This window comes from Sciurus carolinensis, chromosome 10 (assembly GCF_902686445.1).
Source record: "Sciurus carolinensis chromosome 10, mSciCar1.2, whole genome shotgun sequence".
NCBI classification, from domain to species: domain Eukaryota; kingdom Metazoa; phylum Chordata; class Mammalia; order Rodentia; family Sciuridae; genus Sciurus; species Sciurus carolinensis.
This window is the reverse complement of record NC_062222.1, coordinates 18,799,866-18,821,455: the sequence shown is the minus strand read 5'-3', so window position 1 is coordinate 18,821,455 and position 21,590 is coordinate 18,799,866. Positions and strand designations below refer to the sequence as shown.

Sequence of the window (21,590 nt, the reverse complement as noted above, 5' to 3'; positions counted from 1 at the left end):
GCTTCATGTAAATCCTGCTGGGTAATAGGTATGAACTGGGGCTGCTCCAGGGTACCCTAAAATTCTACACCAACAACTGTTTAGATTCTTCTTTTTTGCTTTAATTTAAAGATAGCACTACATACCTTCTCTATTCTGGGTGTACTGAGTTGTCCCATGTAGACTGGAAGACCATGGATGCAGGTACTAGTATCTCTAATGAAGAATGTAGAAAAACAGTACAGCACAGTTTTTAAAAGCAGTACTCAGGAGTCAGAAGGAACCAGATTCCATTTCCACCTGTGCCTCATATTACCAATTTAATCTTGAGCCTGCTACTGAATATCTTGGAGTTTTCCCATTTGCAAAATGGGTCCTTGTACCTGCTTCACATATGTCATATGAAGGCCAAAGGAGAACACCCAGGTGAATTGATAAGCACTAATTACCATCTAGGAGACTTGGGTTCATTGTCTCCATTCAGGAAAGAATTGAAGAACAGGACACAGAGATACAAGCAAACAGCAAGTTTGTCACAGAAGGAGAGTAACAAATTTCTCCAAAGGGAAGGGGCCCTGGAGCCAGGAGTTCAGTGGGGAAGTTTGGGCTTATTCTTTTTATGGACCTGGAATTTCCTCCTTTCCCATGGCCCTTCCTGTCCACACTCTCCTCACTATTGTTCATTGATACCCCCATGTCCACATGTCTATTTTTCTGTTGGATCTCCTGCTCAGGGGCACAAGAACAGAAGTGTCTGTCTGATTGGGCCCCCACTTGTGTCCCTAAGTACTTTCACTAACCAGAAAGGTGATCTCCTTGGAAGATGCGATCCATGCTCCTGTGGTCTGGCCCTGCCCCTGACCTCCTCATTCGCCATCTTGCCCTGGCTGCCTCTGTCCTTCCACATCTGCCTCACCCTGTACAATAGAACTCACTGGTAACTTTTACTGTTAACTGCTTGAGAGCTTAGTTGATGCTTTAATAATAAGCCTTAATTTCCCTTCATCCATATTCTTAGTGCTTGTGAGTTAGTACAATAGCAACAATAGTGACAGATTCAGAAAGACTAATTTCATGGCATAATTATTTAGGAAAAGGAACCAAGAGCCATGGGGATTGCTGAGGAACAGAGAGAACTTGAGTCATGTGGTATGTTCTCAGACTCTGCCCCAGTGCCCTAAATCCCTGAGAGCATTTCTGCACAGGAGTGTGCTGGACTAGTTGTCTTCCCAATGAATAAAACCAAAGGGGAAGAAGTTACTCCTCTGTTAGGGGTGGGGCATGGAAGGAGAGATGCTGTTTCACTGTGTGAGAGTTGAAGACTATCATTAATCCAATTGTTCTGCACACAATCCCAGCTCTGCACCCTCACAGACTGCTAATGAGAGCTGGGTTCTCCTCTGGAGACCTCTGCTTTCTCATATGATAAATGAAGAGGTTGGACCTGATCATCTCTAAGGGTCTCCTCTAACTCCAGCAATCTGAGTTGAAGAAAAGCATTAAGCAGTTTAGAGAGAGGCTAAACAAAAGGGAAAAGTAGGGGGAAAAAATATCCCTTTTCCAAGCTCTTGTGTCTTTGTGTTTTACTCAATTGAACAGAATGGTCGATACAGAGTGTGATTTCTGACTGATGTGTAACAAAGCACAAACCAATTGCAGAGAAAAAGAAACTGCTGTGCCCTTAGAATTCTCCTGGTTCTACTAGAATCTAACTCCTGAAACACTTTTTATTTTAATCTCAGAAGTTAACTCTGAGCAATTGCCACGATCGGCTCCGAGTGATATTCTGCTCTCTTCCTGATAGCCATCTGTTTGGCAAACAACAGAGCCATTTCAGGAATTACTGCAGAGCATTGTTGCAAGTGTCAGAAATGATGGCTCTGTTAGACACAGTCTGATTATCTGCTTCAGTGTAGTTACCAAAAGGAGCTAGAGAAACAAGAAAATCTTACCTGAGATGAAAACACTACTATCATCTCCACCTAACAGTTCATAATTGCTACTTTGACCTATAATTGTTAGAAGGTAGGTTCTGCAAGATGTTAAGTCACCCCTGTTCTTGTCTTTCACCAATGGTCTCATTGTGTCTATTTCTTTTGATTGATTCCAACTTCTGCTGGTTTTTGCCTGGACCACTGCAGTCGCCTCTTAATCACTCTCCTTTGTCGGGTCCTTTACTCTCCAGTCTACTTTGTATATCCACCAAAGAGTTGGTTCCTAAAGTTCAGGGTTGATCATGTTCCTTCCCACTCCATAAAAGGAATGTTAAAACTGCCTAGATTTTGGTGCCTCTGTCGTTTCAGGATGAATCCACCTCTCCCATCTTCACCCTCCTCTTTCTTCCCACTCTGAGACTGGAGTCCTTTTGGACTGTCCCCAGTCCCCAGCGTATGTCTTTCACACTCCCTCCTCCGTGGCCTCCCTCCTGCTGCTGTTCCCTTCTCCTGAGTTACTGCCCTCCTCTCTCCACTCTGCCACCACCTACCTCAGTCTGGCACCAGCTCGGTTCCACAAAGCCTGGGGGATGCCCCACGAATCACCAGGAAGACACCATCCCGCAGCCGCCGGGCCAGCACCAGTCCCCTCTTCTTGTCTTTGACGGTAGTTGCTTTTAATCATAATGAAACTCGAGAGCATCTTTTATGCTCAACAAATATTGTTTCTAAAATTAAACTGTCATTCCTAGTTACCTTGTCAAGATGGTTGCTAAGCTTATAAAAAATAAAGTTAAATTGCCCACTATCACACTATTACAACAATTCTTGCTAGAACCTAGATTTGGACAGGGAGGTTAAATGTTTTTTTTTTCAATTTTATAATATTGGTTCTGAGATTTTTTTTTTTTATTGCAAAACTAAGTTGTAGGGTAAAGTAGGTCAACTTCTCCAAAACGTTCTCCCTGCCCAGGCTGTCTGGATCAGCCTGCACCCTGCCCACCCTGCCATGCTTTTCCTTGGGGCTTCTATTATTTCCTAAAATAAGACTTGTTTTTATGTGCTTATTACCTGCCTCCTTATCTGAGTATAAATTGCATGAGGGTAGGATATTTATCTTCTTTTTCTTTGTATTTATAGTACTTAAAGCTTATGATAATGTATGCACTCACTAGTTCTTGAATAAATAAGTATAATAGTTCTTTTAGGATTTCCTTGACTTATTTCATCACACATGTCTTGGAAAATACCATTTTCATGGAGTTGTAGTCTGTAATCTTAAGTGGGTTGAAAGGTAGAAATCAAAAGCAAGAAAGGTTCATCCAGACCCATATTAAAGCAGCTGTAACCTATAGTAAGTAGGACAGTCTCAACTCATTTGAAAAAGAAAATAAATTCTTAACACTCAACAGAGAAATTAGAGGAAGTATCTGTCTTGTCTATAGAAAAGACATCTTTTAAGGCCATTCATTAACTTCGAATAGTTTTTAAGTTCTAGGAGTCCAGATGTAGGTCTTCCCAAAGATCATGATTGAAATAGCATGTTGCAAATAATTAAAGGTCATTAGTGGTTATTAGAAATTAAAAGAGAAGCAGAACAACGCACTCTAACTGTCCTTTCCATTGTTATTTGTGTTGATGCGTTTAGATGTTCATTGACAGACTCTAAACCAAATAGCCATATGAAAAAGGAATCAGTTCAGGAGGTATAAGCCCTGCATTGAAAGTCATGTATGTACATATCTATAAACTCTTGGGACCTAGATAACATTGTACTTCAAAATTATATGTGAAGATTCTATTTAATAGACACTGTGGGCAACTTGGATGCTCTCCCTTGTTTCGACATTAATGGTTAGGTGCTCAGAAAATCAATCTTGTTTTTTTTTTTTTAATAGTAACTAAACTTCTTTTATGGAAGACAATAGTAATAATATCTTCTTTCAAAGTTAAGTGAAAAAGAAGTAAAATGCAGCAATGGCATAGAAGTGAGGAAGAGGAGGTCAGAGTTTAAAGTGTTTATGGGTTGTTTAGGAACATGGCGATTGTATTAATGAATTTTAGATGTTAAGCTTACACTCATATTTAAAAATTGCTAGATAACCATTGAGGGCATGTAATGTGCATATCCAACAATGCTATTCTTAGGAATCTATAATGATAGTAACAGATTGGAGAGGTCATAAATGATTATTAATAGAGAATTTGTTAAAATTATTATGGTACCTTCAGACTGCAGAATACTATACAGTCATTCAAAATGCACAAGATGCCTTTATTTTCTTACTAAACCACTGCAGGTATGTTGCAAATATGTCTGATTGTGCCCCAACGTGGAGACAGGTGAATTTTCCAGTTATCTTACTTTTCTACGTTCCCCTTCTCCCTGCCCCTTGTGACCTTTGTCTTTGGTTTCACATTCTGGTGAAGCAGGGAGGCCATGAGGACTTTATGATTAAAAGTGAAATTTATGACCATTTCTCAATCCATAAATATCTTTTGTCCTCTGAAAATGAAGTGATGGCAGGCTACTCCATATCCTTCTTTAATCTTCCCTGTTTACCTTTCCTTTGTGATTCCCGGCACACTCACCTCACGTATCCTAAAACAGTTCCATCCATCCCTTTGACCCTTCGATAGTCTGAGCTCTCTTTTTCTTCTTTCTCTGCCAACGCTGTAAAGACAGCAGCCTGAACAGGACAGAATGCCCTCTCCTGTGCTTCACCACTCATTCACCAGCTGCCTCTAAATTCCTGTTTCTAAAATTCCTAAAATTCTTTTGAACGTCAAAGCTACAAGGCACCTGTGACCTTTATTTGCTTTGTAACCTCCTTGCTCCAGCCGAAGAGTTCTTCACATTGGTCGTCCTTTCTCTGAATTTGGGATTGTTTTCAAGGTCCCTGAATATAGTCTGCTCCCCTCCCAACCTTCCAGAAGCATGCAGTCCCCAGAGTTTTGCCTTCAGCCCTGTTTCCAGTCATCTGTGTGGGTAATCTCATCTAATTAGCTCACTTTTTACATGAACTGGTAACAATTTAGGATATAGAGCCATGTTACAGATCCTGTCCAATCATAAATATTCAAACAAGAATTATGCAACATAGTATGTGTAAATAAAATGCGTTTTACCCTGAATTTTGAAAATCATTTAAAAAATATTTTAGTTGTAGATGGACAACATGCCTATATTTTATTTATTTATTTTTATGCGGTACTAAGGATGGAACCCAGTGCCTCACACATGCTAGGCAAGTGGTCTACCCCTGAGCTACAACCTCGGCCCCTCATTTTTTTTTTTTCTTTTTTCTGATCCTAATTTCCCTCCATCAAAACTCAACATCCTGTTTTTCCAGTTACTTCTGTTACAGGAGCTGTGACTTCCTCACCCTTCTCTTTCCCTCCCAGTTCAAGCACTTGTCATTTCTTGCCTGGGCTATTGTAAGAGCCTCCTAATTGGTCTCCATGTCTCCGGCTTATTCTGTCCCTGTCGCAGCCCTGGCTGAAGCCATCTCACTTACTGCCGGTTGCTGCGCTGGGCACAGAGCTCATCACAGCAGTCGGCTGCTCATGAGTCCTCAGGGCTCACCCACTCACCCACCTCCTCCTAGAAAACAAGGTCCAGGTTTTGTGTGGCCGTTGTCAACACAAAGGCTTGCAACACAGCCCATCTCATATTAAAGATCGTCACTGAATTATTTTAAAACATGTTTTTCTTTTAGAAAATACATAAAATAAATAAGCAACAAAAAAGAAAATGCCCTCCCATTTAATTAATTTTCCTGTCTTCGTTGGTTTCTCTGTTGCCCCATCATTATAACCAAGGCAGACTCTGGATCATTCTTAAATACATGTGTATGGTTTTCTTGTTTCCATGTCTTTTCCGTGTTAGTTACATTCCTCCAGTCCCAGCCAATTTCTAGGCATTGAAACTCTGTTCAGCCCTCACTATCCAATACAAAAATCTATTTCTCTAAGAAGCCTTCCCTGATCTTTGAATCCCTGTCCAGAGATTAGTGATGATATATTTAAAGCACTTGGAGCTGTAGCTGAGAGTTATTCGTCACGGGTGCATTCTGTGTTCTGCCTTCTTCGTAGCTGTGTTACTGTTGTTGTGGTCGTAATTAGTCATGGATGTGTTGAATCAAAAAGCTAAATCATAAGATTCTTTGATTTATCCTATTCTGTTTCTCTTGGATTTACATCAGCCTTTACTCCTAGGAGTTGATAACAAAAAAATAGTAATACAATGATGTTGCAATGGTTCAGTGGGACTAAAGGGAAAAGTTGGGAGATAGATAGAAACAGAAAATAGTGGGAAAGCAACACTATCCTTCTAGGAGAGAATCAACCCTTACTTGATTCTTTTGATGAGTACAATACTAAGAATGGGTCAAAGTGAATGTTTGAAAATATTCAACCCTGGGAATGGCGGTGTCCAGTGTTGAACTGGTTCCCACTTCGTTCTATCCATTTCAGATGCAGAAAGAGCAGAAATGAGATTCCATTACTAAGAAAGGTGGATAGGATTCATCTAGTGGACTTTAATCCCAAAGAGGTGGTAGTGGTGGGAAGTAGTTAAAAAAAAAAAAGAAAGAAAAACCCTCAGGAAACCCAAGAGGGAGTACAGCAAGAAGATATACATAAACTTCCTACTGGAGACTCAGAAGCTTTGGTCTCTGGGTGCACTTCTCGGCAGATGACTAAGCACCACTGCCATTTTGACAGGCTTGACCCCCTGAGCTGGGATGTAGCTGGATTCTCATTCCAAAGCTGCAAGTAGGATAGCACATTACTGGTTTTCTGTATATCTAAGTGGAAATGCTGGGAGTTACTAAAACTTAAGAGAAGGATAAAAGAAGGTGAAAAAGGAAAAGAGCTTCTGTTAGCTTGAGAAAAAGGTGACAGTGGATTATATCAGGTAGTGACTGTGGAGATGCTACCAAGTGACCTGACTTGTTGATGGATGGACGTGGGGTGCAAAGAATACAAAAGAAACAAGAGGACTGAGGTATTTCATGTGGATGTCTGAGCATGGGTGGGGGTCCTTTCCTGAAACAGAAAGAGAAGCAGGAACTGATAGGGGGCAGCAACAGAGTAGGTGGGACCCAACTTACATTTTAATCTTGTTACTTTAAAATGTCAATTAGACGTCTAACTAGACATCCAGTATGTGTCTGTAATTCAGAGAAAAGGTCTAAAGAGATAAATGTAAGACTTAACAGCACAAAATTACACTAAAGTCTTGGGACCTTTAAACCATAGAAAGATATTGTAGAGAAGGGCAAAGGGTGCCATCTTGAATCTTGGGTGGCTCAACATTGGACAGAAAGAACAGCTACACATCTGTTCAAGGGACACACCTGCACATGAACCTTTATATAATTGTCACAATCATCCTGTAGGACAGATGTTAATATTCTCATTTTAAAGGGAAAAAGTTGGGACTTAATGGAGTTAGGTAATAGGGAGGAGAGCTGATTTTCGTCTGGGTTATTCATGCATAAATATTTATTTGTCATTACTGATATCTGATACATTTCTCAGGCTACTTCTTGAATAAACAGGGCTATAATCTAATGGCATGTGTGAACTTCTGCTCTGCTAGCTTTCCTGCTTCACCAGGGAAGCTAGGTGATGACGGAGGGACTTCATTGTTCATTGTTCTTCATTGTCTAGGCTTATTAGAGATTGAAGCAGAACCCTTAGATTTTTGCATGTTTGTTTCCTCTTAGCTGAGGTGTAAAAGTTATTCCACACTCCAGGAAGTTGTGAATTAGAGCAATAAGACAATGACTGTTTACTTGAGCAACAAACACACAGGATGATTTATTGACTAGTTCCTTTCTTTGATCTTGCTGTTGCATTGACTCCAAAACAAGATATCTTGTTGGAATTCTTTGTTTAAAAAAAAGCATAATTGTAATGTATAGGAACTAGAAAATGAGTTCTAAGCCTATGTCTAGATCTGTGTACCCATTTCTTTGCAGAAGTTTCGTGCTTATCTGTTCACTAAGGTATGTAAAATGTGGTATATTTTGATTTGTTTCTTTGCGTAAACTTCTTTCCACATGCCAGCTCCTAGCAGGCCCAGCCGAATGAAAGTCAGTCTCTGTGATTTCATGTCCTGCTCTGGCCACAGGTCTTACTGGGCGCTGAAGCTTGAACTTGTCTGCATCAGTCACCAGCCCTGTCGTGCCCCTTGCCACTCCTCTTGGTACCGTCAGGTCCCTTCCGTTCACGGCATCCAGGCCTCACTCAAGACGGGAATCTTTGGCAAAGGCGGTGATGTCCCGGGGCCAGCATCCTCCCCTGCATCCTGGCTCACAAGATAGTGCACAGGTTTCACACTCTGGCACCAGCCTTTGTCCCTCTGTCCCCTCCCCCATCCCTGTGTGTGTCTCTATGGAATTTGCCTCTCCCCCTCCAAACTTTCCTCCCTCCTTCTTCCTTCTTCTGTCCCCTTCCTCCTCCCTCTGCCTCTTTTCCTCTCAACGCTGGGCCTTCCCAATGGACACTTCAAATTTACTGTCATGGAAGAAGGGTAAATCTATTTAGCAGAGGCCACTCCTGCTTTCAACACTGCTGAAATCCCCGGGGCACCTGCTTTAAACTCAAAAACTACGAGGAAGAAGAAACAACAGCCAGCATACCACAAATGCATATGTCAAACTTATTTTACCATAGGTCTTGCAGTATTTAAAAATCACTCTCATTATATATTTCATATTAGCCTTCTCTTATCCTAACAAAGCAACTTTAAACACCCCTCATATGGGTTTTTTCCCTCGGTCTTTTAATCATTTTTGATATTTCTTTCTGGATCTGATCCAAATATTCTCCTTTCTAAAACTCAAAGATCAAAACTGAAATTTGTTCTCTGATAATGATCTGATGGACGCAATTATGCTTTCAACTCATTATGCCTCACCTTCTTTCTTATTTTTTTTTTTAATAATAAAACACCTTTAGGTTTTATACTGGGCCATTTACCTGTCTGCTCGTGAGTTGTAATTCTGTGTGTGTACTTTCTTTTCAAAGCACTGTTTAGACACCTTCTGAATATGTCACCATGTGGAGCCTCTCTTCCTCTGATGAGGAGGTATTCTGACTTTCTAGATACTTTATAAAGCCAGAACATTAAAATGGAACAAAAAGCACAAAAAAAGTAATGCCAGGAAGAAATCCAATGAATACAATTAAATACATCAATTTTCTTTTATTTTGTTTTAATTCTCAAAATCGAATGTCAGAATAGATGAGAAAGAAGAGGATAGCTTTAGAGACCGGATGAAATATCAGAATACTTTCTTTTTCTTTTTTTTTTTTTTTTTTAATTTCCCCTCAACCCCAACCATTTCTGAAGGCAATAATTCTCTTAGTGGGGAAAATACGCATCTGTGGAGTACAGCAGTTAGGCATTAATAGGATCAAAGAATCACGGGAAAATAGAGATGAAAGTAGGCTTAGAGGTCAGTGAATCTAATCTTAAAACTGGCAATCAACTGTATCTTCCTGTTTCTGTGAGGTAGCAGGAAACCTGTGCTTAAGGGGCCCAAATCCTAATGTGAATTTTTTTCCCCCATTGGACAAACAGGAACAAAGCCTCTCCAACTGTTACCTGATCTTGTCTTGAAACCCTTTGAAACCCATGGAAGTAGTAATGTCCAAGGTAGCCCAGATGTTAGAGCACACAGCATTAGGCTACAGGAAATCAACAATCAGTTAATCATACACTTTTCTCCAAGCCAAAAAATTCTTCTCATTTGCAGTATCATCAGTCTCTTCTGATTCACCAGGTTCCCAGACCACTCTCGTGGTCTTGGTACCGTGCTCTGGTATTCCCTAGCGTATAGCATCCTCCCTTCAGAATGCCGTGTCCAGAGATGCACACAGTGTTCCACGGGTAAAACACAAGATGACTTTTGTAGCAAACTCGTCCTCACTTATTGAAATTGTGTATGACCTGGACTTCCAAAGCAGTGACACTGTCCTACGTTTTCTGCATAATTTCATCCTTTAGAGCTTTTCTTGTGGTTAGCATACTACCTTCTGAGTTAGATTCTGACATTCAGTCAGAAAAAAGAAGGAATTTTTCATCCTGTGGCCATAAAGACTACTCACTGGGAATGACCTCATCCTTGAGGTTCTTTCATTAAATTTCTCCTACATTTAAATAATTGTATAGTTTTTAAAAATGTTTTTAATTCGTTAGTATTTAAATTCCAAATTAAGTATGTCAAAGGTTTTGGATGATCATTTGTTATCAAAGTGTATTTTCAGTCATCTAATTCATAGATGACTGAAATTCATCTTGGACCTGGATCTAAACTAGAAAAACTCTTCTTTCTTCCTTTGTCTTAGACTGTGATATATGAAATTATTAGCCAGGGCAGTCACGTTCTCAAGTGTCTACTTGCTGATGATTGCTAAAGATACATCAGGAAGACTTTTATTTCCTCAGCTATTAAATGTATACATATAATTTGAAGATTTTTTAAAGTCATTTTTCTTATTCATAGGAGAATCTCTGATCCTCTGTTTTCCATACCACTCTCAAATCTCTCATTGACACCAGACCTGCATTGTATGCATTTTACACAGATCTGCCAGTTTGATTCTGATACGCTTTAGCAGTCCAGGGTCCAAGATGTGGTGTTCTGTATATTGACTCCTAAGATGAATGTTGTGTCAAATACAGCTCTGTAAGGTATTGGCTTTAAAATCTTGGTTCATAATTTCAAGATGATATACCCATAGCCCCAGACTGGAAGCATGTAATTAAATATGAAGTGGTTCTTATTTTAGCATGGAAAGAAATCAGCTTTCTGGTCAGAAGAAATTTTTTTTTAATTCAGTTTTAATTGGTAATATTCCTTTGGGAAGCTTAAAAACCTATAGTGGTGAACAGAATAAAATATCTAGTAAAAAAAACTATTAATAATTGTCTTGTAAGGAAGCTGGGAGGGGTCTAACTTTGTATTTAAAGATCTGAATAATATGAGAGGGTATCTCAATGGGTGACTTATGACCTCTAGGATACAAAATAGTCACTGACAGGAAAAAAAGGGGAAATAAACAAATATCAACAAGTCACTCATATTGGATTTTATTTTAGGATATGTCTCCTTGTGTAGGCAGCGATATATTTAAAAGTGAGGAATTTCTTTGTACTTATTTCTATTTTAAGTGATTACTTTGGCAGGTCTTTCAAGAAAAGATAATTTTCTATCTTGAAGGTTCAGCAACTGACCTTTGACATCTGATCTTGTCACATTTCTACTGGAGACAACATCATTGTTTGCTTCCATGGTGATGGGCCAGTCAGTGCCAGCTAAAACTAATGGCATTGGATTGCCGGGGATCTTGTAAGGCAGGCACCAATAAATTATTTGTCATAATCTCCCGGTGAAGAAATTGCTAATATTATTTAATGCTTCCTTTGTATTTCACACTTAAAGAGTGCTTTCAAAATCACATGTGGCCTTGAAGAAACTGGTTGTGCCATCCTTATGGGGAAGCCAGGAAGCACCTGTCTGGCACGGATCTGGGCTTCCACCTTTAAATCCTGTGGCAGCCTCACAGGCCAAGTTGCTTTGGATTCCAACTGAATAATAGGATGATTACATGTGAGGCATTTTTAATGTGTTACTCTCATCTCCAGAGACGAAAGTTAATAAACAACAAATTAATTCAATTATAAAACTGCCCCTGGAAACACAGAAACAAAAACCTTTTACTTAGTAATATTCACTTGGCATAAACTACATCAGACTGGAAATTTTTGAATGTGCTTTGGCAATTGTAGAAAAAGAAAGCCATCTGCCATGAATTAGTGCTCTCTATCAGACAGTTTCAACTTACTTTCCAGCCTTATTTTTGGTCTGAGCACTGTAGAACTCAGCTAGGGCCTGTCTACCGGGTGACCTCATTGGGAAAGAGGATTTTTGTACTATATGTTGATAAACTGTGGCTAATATTTTTAACTAAGTTTGCCATGAGCATGCAATATGTATACTAGGATGGATGGATGGATGGATGGATGGATGGATGGATGGATGACTATAGGGATCATTGGAGAAGAACCAAAGTTTAAAGTTGTTATGTTTTGCTATAGATGATCTTTACTTTAAAACAGAACAGATCAAGAGGGAATGCTAACAAGGATGATAATGATAAAAGTTATTACATTTAATATTAATAGCTAACATTTCAGGCCATATTTTATGCCTGGTACTGTACTAAGTGTTTTTCATGTGTGATCTCATTTAATCCTTTCAAGAACTCTACAGTTCTGTGTGTGTGAAGAAATTGCAATGGAAAGAGATTGTTCACTAAAGTTCATGCAGCTAGTTGTTGCCTTAGCTGGAATTAAGAAAACAGAGTTTCTCTTTTTACCTTGTACATGTGAAGATCAGGTAAACTTGAGACATCTTGGGTCACCCCAGCCTTCCCTGGCCCCTTATCCCAGCCCTTCTCCACCCACCCCACACAGGCCTGCACATGCATTCTGGGGCTGAACCCCATCCACAGCTGCCTGTGGGTGAAACAGACCTTTGTGAAAAGTACTTTTTCTTCATTCTCAGAATTGTTCAAGCATGAGATAAACCAGTAATTCTCAAATATTCTTTTCAACCAGAGCACAGCATGGTGGACTTGGTGTTTGGAATTGATACACATTGCTGTGTGATCTTTTTGAAATAATTGTGACTACTATTTGTTCAGATGTGACCACTGGGGTTGGTATACACATAAATTAAAGGCATTATATTGATAAATAGCTATCATTGACCCTGGGCTTCTCCACCACCATCCCACAAGGTACCCAGGGGCTAGATCAGTGGCTTGAAGTCCTGTTTGGTTACATATGCTTCCCAGTTAAAAAGGTTCTAGCTCTACTACCATGTTATATTTGTTGACCTTCAGATAAGAATAGTAACTATTACTGAATGCTTGCTACATGCATTCTCTGTTCTAAGAACTTTCTAAGCATAGTGTTACTTCACAGCAGTTCTGTGATGTAAATATTGTTACTACTGTTTTCCAGAAAAGGAAATTGAGATAGGGCAAGTCGAGTGAAGGCCACTCAACTAGCATGTAACAACTGGGAACAGGTGGTCTGGCTCCAGAGTCTACGCTCTGGTCTACTGTATCAGAGCTGCTTCTACATGTGCCATGCTCCTGATTAATATGAATTATGGAATAGAGGACAAAGTGAATGTTTTAAAGAATGAGGTGCATATTGGTAATGAGGAAGTTCTCACACTTTTGTCCTCTGCCCCCAGTGTATTGTCTGGAACCACCCCCCGTGATGCACGTATCCCCCTTTGGAGATCACGTTGATGGATTATTATAGGGGAAATTAGAACTACTGCCCTCAATAGCCTTAATGTCCTTTTCTGTGTTGGGTCTGTGGTGACAGTGAGGTCCACAACTGTGGAGACTCTCCTTCAGTTTATCTGTCCACCACTTGTTTAGGCCACTTTCCTCCCTATCTCCTCTGAGATCCAGCCAGGCTGGACAGGACCTCCAGGCATTCCCTCATGTCCCTTTGTCCTCTAGCCTATAGGTGCCAGTCCCCTTATGTCAAGAAGCTACTAGGTAATAAACTACGTCACATAAAAACTAATCTGAGCATCCACACATCTCCCTCCCTTTCCTCTTCAGTTTTGGACTTATTGTGAGAGTTCCTCTTCGCTCTGCTTAAAATACACACACACACACACACACACACACGCACACACACACACACACTTATCCTCTGCTTTATGTTTCTCCCTCATGTGTTTGCCACATATTACCGTTTTTCTATTCCCCCTTCTCCAACTCAAAAGGTAAACTTTATGCAGGCAGAAATTTCCATCTTATCTATCTACCACTGTATCACCCAAGTCCATAGCAGTGACTGACTCTTACTAGACAGCTGAGAAATACTGGTTTAACAAATAGATGATTTCTCTGGGATTAGTCAGTAATGTAAGGATTTTAAACCAATAAAACAATATTACCCAAGAAGCATATCATAGTCACAAAGTTACTAATACTTTAAAATCTGCATAGTCAGGCATGGTGGCACACGCCTTTAATCCCAGTGGTTCAGGAGCCTGAGGCAAGAGGATCTTGAGTTCAAAGCCAGCCTCAGTAAAAGCAAGATGCTAAGCAACTCAGTGAAACTCTGTCTGTAAATAAAATACTAAATAGGGCTGTGGATGTGGCTCAGTGGTCAAGCACACCTGTGTTCGATCCCTGGTACCCACCCCCCAAAAAAATCTAACGCATAATTTCCAGCAAATATGCAGGAGAAAATTGAACAAGCATCAATTGACAGCATGAATAAATCCCTTTTTGCTCAATGAACAATTTATTTTCCAGATAACTTAGTTTATTAATGGTTACATAGTCCTTAGGTCTCAACCAAACAAGGAAACACCAGTTCACAGCACAGCATGGTTGATTTTGGTGTTTTAAACTTATTCAAGTCACTGAAATATAATAACAATGGTGTTTGTCCAAAGGTAGTCACTCACATTGTCAGTACCTGATCAAAAATTATTGTGTAGGAATTTTTTGGGACTGCATGTGGTTGGAAAGAGGCCATAGCTAAGAGCTTATATAGAAGATTCCTTTGCTTGATAACCTTTAAAGATACAACCCATATTCTGCCTCACATTGCGGAGGAGCCTATAGGGGTTAAACCACCACCTGACCATTGAATGTAATTGAAATTCAGAGTACTCTGAATATTGATGAAATATACCAGAGAAATAAGTTTTACCTTCAATGTGTGTATTTCAGACTTGTCACAACTGAAGCTGTTTCTGAGTAGAATTGGAAAAGCCCATTTAAAAAAAAAATTACACAGACAATACACACTCTTAGAATTTGAAGATTTTATTTTCTGAAGTGTGACTCTGCAGATATGGATCTCTTTTTAGATCAGGAGTCCATAGGAGCTAGGTTTGGCTCTAAGAGAGATTAGCAGGAGACAATAGAATTTACAAGCTGAACCAACAGAAGGGTGCTGAGTTGGGTTTTGCTAAACTAATATCATGGCTGGCAAGGATGACATGTCAGATGTTTCATTCATTTTAAAAGACCAAACCATGTCAATAAATCATTTTTACAACTTCACATTACATAGGTATACTATCTGGAGAGGGCGTGTTTAAATGTGCCAGACACATCCGTTTGTTTCACTACATCCTGTGCTTCATTCCATCCTTATTTCATTTCCCAAAGATATATTTTATCAGATTTTTGAATGAGCACATCCATATTTTAGTTTTATTCATGCAATCTTGTCTGCTGGTGCTCTTATGTGTATTGGACTCTTCCTTGCCCATATAGACTTCACCTCCAGGAATGTCTTCACACTGTTTCCTCCTTATGCAAAAAGCAAAAGTATTTCTCCTTTCTTTTTTTAAATATCTCTGTCAGTGTAGTCCAGTGAGAGCACAATCTGTAGATGCATTTGGAGCTATTTAGCATGAAAGCTTGTCTGAGGCAGCTATATTGCACAGGACGGTGTGTTGGGTTGTAGAGTACTTAAGGTTGAATTTCTTTACTGTGCCGATTCTACACTGTTTTCTTTTCTTCCCTAACTCCTCCCTGTTTAACAGCAGACAAACCCAGGGAGCACTGAATGACTCCGATGATCCTGAAACAGGCTGTCTAAGTGACAACAAGCCAACTTCTCGACACTTCTACCCTGTCGCCTTGCTGCTAGTCAGCTCACATCTGCTAGTTGTGTGGCTCATTTTAAGTCTCGCATTACTATTAGCCAAATACCAATAAATTCTATGTTGTATTCCTTTTTTTTTCTACAAATGACAATGGACTTTAAATTATGGGGACAATGCTGTAATATTTCTACATTTTCAGATTCATAGAATTTAAAAAATGTTTGAATTGTGTTCCTGTTCATTTTTCCTAAAATCTAAAAAGACAAAAACAAAAAACAGAAAGTACTATGCATTAAGTGAATTCTTTTTGCTCTTTTGTTCATGGAAAAGTGTTTTCCCACTGTTAACCATCTCAAGAAGAATTTTTAAATTACTGTCTTTGGAATAATACAAAGAACAGAATCCTGAAAGCTTGAAGTTCTGAACCTCCTCTTCCTCTTCCCATTCAGTTTATTTAAGAAATGAAGACTGAATTTGCACAACCCACTGAAACCCCGAAATAAGTCCCAGGGATGTGGGAGGTTACAGACTTGATTTCCACTGTGCTAATAACATAGTTGTCATCAGCTGATAGAACTTCTATTTGGTTTTTTTCTTTTTTTAACCTGTTGTTTATTTATTTATTTTTGTTGCACTTAACCTTTTCTGTCAAGTAACTTAATGGAGAGAATGGCGATTTATGTTTTGTAATTAAATCAATCTGTTTGTTACTATTGTTTGGGTTGCTTTGGCTTCCGGAGTACTTTTCTATTCTTTTTAACAAGGTCTCGTGTGTCTTGATGCGTCATTTTTCTGCACCTGTGACTTTTGTACTGTCCGTGGACGACCACTCTTCCCTTACAAAGCTGAGACTTGGACCAGGCTGTTCAGAAAGCCATTTTCTCTCTTCATTGCACAGCTAAACTAATGAAGTAAAATAGAGATGAAACTTTCCTTTAAAAATCTATAGGGCCAGACTTAATAAATTAAATGCCTTATTCCTAGAACCTGCATCCTTAGGGCTACATATAGATTTTAATGTGTTTTAAAGAGACTGAGAAATTAATTTGTGGAAAAGTTATAAAAAGACAGATATATTTATGAAATGAAAGTGAAGCTGTATTGTGGAGCGAATTATATTTAAAGAGTTTATTAAACCTTAAATGTATGTTAAGAACAGAGACTTTACTCATCTCTTTCCGAAGGCAATAATGGTATTGGGCCTGGCCTAGGATTTAATTTTGTAAGATGTATCATCACTTGTGAAAAAAAAAAAAATGTAGAGTTGAATCTTTGTTATTTTTACTCGGACTGTTGCTGCAACTCTGCATTGAACAAATAAAGCATATTTATTTATTCTGTGTTTCATGAAGTTGTACTTTTTCCCCTTTCACCAGAGAAGGATGCCGCATAGAGAATGTTCTGAAGAACATCAAATGCAGGAAGTATGCTTTCAACATGCTGCAGCTGATGGCTTTCCCCAAGCACTACAGACCTCCAGAGGGCACTTATGGAAAAGCTGACACCTAAGAGTGCCAACATGTAAATAAACAGCAACACAAACATGCTCAGTTGGATGATCTCCACCTTGGTCTTTTATTATTATTATTGTTGTTATGAATTTATGGGGGAAAGTGATCATGGATGTTTGCCCAAATCTAGGAACTACTTGAACACCCATCGGCATATGACTCTGAAAGGAATCTATTTTAAAACTCCTAGGTAACGCTGCCATTTCTAATTGCAGGCACCTTGTTGCTGACCCTCACAAAGTGGTTGATATTAATTCAGAAAGTATAAATTTCAGTCATGGATTATTTAAATGAAGAGCATCTAAGAAAACAGAGGTTGCTTGGATAGGACCAGAGATAATTCAGAGTGACCTTCTCCATCCAAAGTGAAGAAAGGAGAGAGTAAAGGGGACAAAAAGTTCAAGTTATGCCTTGATTGCATCATAGCCTTGATTGCAGACAAAGTTAGAGTCACCTTAGGGAGTTATTAAATATCTTTCTAGCAAATCAAAATCAGGTAAAGTTAACTCATGACACTGACTACTAAAATGGTATGCAGATACGTTTGTAAAGACCTTTGTCATCCAGATGAGAAGTGACTCCTGCACCTAACCAGGTAGATAAACACAGCAGTATACACACCTTTCCAAACTGGCATCTTTTCAAAGCTCCTATTTGTGTTGTGTGACCCAGCCTTAGAAGTGGTGATGCAGATAATTTAATGATATAATAGGCAAAACCCTGCAAGGGACTGAAATAAATTAAAAATGAAGAGCCTGTTGATACCCACGCTGAAAATCCCCATCAGTTGAAATTTATGCAGTGAAGTTCATGAACTTCATAAGAAATATCTTTGAGATGCTTTCTAGCAGCCATCTTGGTGGGAGTGTGCATTTGGAATAGGTTAGCTGGGGTAAATAAACCTTCAAGGCATGTGCAACTATAACTAATAGTAAACGAACACATTAATTTTCTGTTAATCTGAGTTTTAAATTTTTAAATGTGAAATTTGTTAATTTTCCCAATTCCAAAGTAGAAACTTGCCTTAGAGATCATCTTCTGTGATACCAGTATTTGAAAACTTGGTAAATTAAGGAATCATGATTACGATCTCTTCTTACCAGTAGTCCTACTTTTCTTCATTTCCTGGCTTCTGGCTTGTCCTTTGTCTACATTCCTATGCTAAATATACACCAAAATTAAGGGAGGATCCTATGCTATTTAATTTAAATAGAAATGAGGATCTATCACTGCAATGGAAGTTTAGAGACTAGAAATTGGAACAAATGAAGTTGATTTTCTCCAGATTTTAAGAATTACTTTTTTCCTTACTCATCCATGGAACATGCCACCCACAGCAGGAATCCTCTTTGGGAACACTGGGGTCTTATCACATAGACACCTCTCAGCTGTGACTACATTTAGCAGATGGCATGGTGGGGCCTTCCATAGCTAATAAGATACCTAACCCTAACGTTAACCAAACTCCTTGGCTACAGTGCAGTTGAAACTTAAGACTTCAAACAAATCTCCAGTACTATGTTGTATTTCTCAAATTGCTACAAGTGTAAGATAGCTCTTTGAGGGTTCTCCTACTTGAATTTTAAATTTATTATTTTAGCTGGAGACCAAAGGGAGTTACTAAAGCAGTTGCCGAGATGTTTACAGCCTTTTTTAATGAAAATGTGCTGTATACTCTGGGCATATTCATGGGTAAAATTATCCTGGGAGTCTGTCCTACCTCATTTCCATTTCAGTGATTATTAAATATGATCTTTGAATTGTTTGAATGAATTTCAGAATGGTGGGATTCATCGTTCTTTTTTTTTCCATTATCCCTTTGGATTTAAGATAAAGATGTTCAAGATGGTGTAGGTCTCTTTGGATACTGTAAAGCTTCATTTAGTATATCAAATGGCAGTCTTAGTTCTAAGAGACCTTACATGAATTATCAACCCATAAATTTTTATATGAAATAATTAATTATATTTTTAAAAACAAAACCTCTTAGATATTGAAAAAAATATTAATTATCTAGAAAGCCAGGCTTAAGATTTTCTATATTTAGAAGTCATTTCATAGATTTTTAAAATTAAATTCTAACATACGTGTTGCAAAGGATAGAGTTTGATGTAATGCTAATGCATAAAAATTTTCATTTATCATTAGCATAGTCATCAGCATATCCTTATAAAAACACACACACATATATATATGTAAAAGTTAATTTCACCAAGAAAATTCTTATTTCATAAACATTCCTGCTCCTTTCTGATAGTGCAAATATCCTGGGGAAGCCACTTAACTGTTTCTATTATGAAAGCTTTCTGATTAAATGTTAAACAAAAAATGTTTTTAAATCTTCCTTGAACACATATAGTAACAGTCATGTTTTTCTATCTATATTTTCATTTAAAATATATACAGCATGCCTATTTGAGGAGATCATATTGTGCCACACATGAACAACAACAAAAAAAATCACATTTCCAAACAACACAGTTATTTGGCTATAAAATGTGTTTCCCTTCTACTCTCATTTAATGTAGGTATCAAAGTTGAACTGATCATTTATAGATCCCTAGGATAAACAAGGAAAGTTACAATCTTGATTGTGGTTGACCCAGTGACAAATGTCCAGAGTCTGAAAATGTTTCCCAAAATCATTAAACACAAATTTTTGAAATATTTGATTGAAGCAGATTCACACTTTGGTATACCCATTCATTTCATTTCTCATATGGTTAGTTTTTTCTCATAAATTTTGCTTCGAGTTTAATCTACACATTGCAGGACAGCTTTTTGTTGCATGTAGCTTGTTAAGTCCCTTAATCCAGTGGATCATAGCAAGCACCTGATCCAGGTGATGAATTATACTAAAATGGTCATCTCCCTGTTTAGGGCAGTATTCCATGTCTCTAGCCTCCAGTCATTCATAAGACCACAAAATATCTCCAACACCTCTTCTGGAAAAACTGTAAATCCCTAAAATTTACCATTGGATGGGGGATACTTCCTTTTTTTTTTTTTTTTTTTTTCCTTTAGCACAGTATTGTGCATAAAGTAAGACTCAAGGTGGAAAAGGAGTCCTTTTCTTTTTTTGGTCCCAAGCAAATCAAATTCTCTCTATGAAAGAGTAGAAACTGTGCCAAGAGATAGATTCCAATATTGTGCTGTGCTAGAACTGCCTTTTGTCAACTCTTGAGAGTTGATCATTAAATTTTCAAAAATTTTGTAAGCTGATTGCTAAACACAACCACAATTAAATATTAAATTATGAAATCCAATTGGATCCATTTTATCAAAAGTGAAGTTGATTATCAAAACTTACCAGTTACTAACTATTTTACTAAATTTTGTTATTTATTTGTATGCTTGAGATTAGTTAGGTCTACTGTGTCTTTATTGTTGAAGTGCTATATGAGAGTATGCTACCCTGAATCTCCTCCTGACTCCATATTCAGGGGCACCATATTGGTATCTGAAAATCTGGCACTGTGAGAACATTTACACCACAGGAACTGGCAAATGTTACACACTAAGATGCTTAGTTTCTGGAATGCCACTTGTCAAATGTTTACCAGCACTCAGCTAAAAGCCACCACCAATTTTGCTCCAGAAAGTAACACATTTTGGGGAGCAGGATAAAATTATTAAAATGGTATTATTAAAATTATTAAAATGGTCATTTTCAGCTGGCTATAATTTAGGTGTATAACTTCTTTAAAGATTCCTATAGGCTATAATTTATATTTGATAGTTATATTTTATTTATAATGAAAATTATTAAATTATAGAGTTGGATTTATAAACCCATCTCTCAATAATGTACTACAAGGGGAACCTTAGCAATGCAGCTTTGGTGTAAGCAGTAACTCAGGACTCAATTCAGGAAAATGTTAGCCTAATCAGAGTATCATTGAAAATGTGCTTCAGTACCAATTTTTAAGCTTATAATTTTGGCATTTGCTAAAAGTGGAAAAAACAGTAACATATTACTTTGCCCAGATTCTAATAAATATAACTCAATTGAAACCCAAACTGTTAGATTAAACAAATTAAACTCTGGCAGAATGCTAAAGCACCACAGATGTTTTAAGTGTTTGATTTCCAAGCAGGATGGGATATCATTTTAGTTCAGGGCACGTTTTGCAATATTTTAGGAAATAAATTAACTTTTATCACAGATTTAAGAAACTGGTCTGAGAAGAATTGTGAGCAGTTATCGAGGGAAGCAAACATATTGGACACAAAGCATCTCTAATAGCTGGAAGCTTTACAAATTATGCACTAAGAATAATTTGCTAGAAATTTGTGTAGTTGATTGATGATTTTTGCATAAATTCACATTCATTTCACCCAGCTGCAATCTGTATAAGCTATGTATTCCCCCCCATATTTAAATTTCTTAGCTTTGTAAAGTCCAAATATATTACATCTTTTATTTCTTTGGCAGTTTGAAGTTAGAACTTTGCATCCAAAGTGATGCTACCCATAGCAAAAACTGC

General features: G+C 38.2%; 1 protein-coding gene across 2 annotated transcripts in view; it reads left to right on the top strand.

Annotated features, from left to right (window-relative positions):
• Inpp4b (inositol polyphosphate-4-phosphatase type II B) overlaps positions 1-20,092 on the top strand; it is a 784,856-nt gene extending 764,764 nt beyond the window's left edge. Inside the window, exon 28 of one of the 2 annotated variants that reach the window (XM_047566293.1) lies at positions 16,969-20,092. In XM_047566293.1, coding sequence (XP_047422249.1) covers positions 16,969-17,101 — 133 coding nt within the window. In that variant the 3' untranslated portion in view covers positions 17,102-20,092. Of the gene's footprint in view, positions 1-15,529; positions 16,945-16,968 lie in introns of those variants that run through there. The other variant, XM_047566291.1, reaches the window with a different exon arrangement.
• Positions 20,093-21,590: the final 1,498 nt, after the last annotated feature.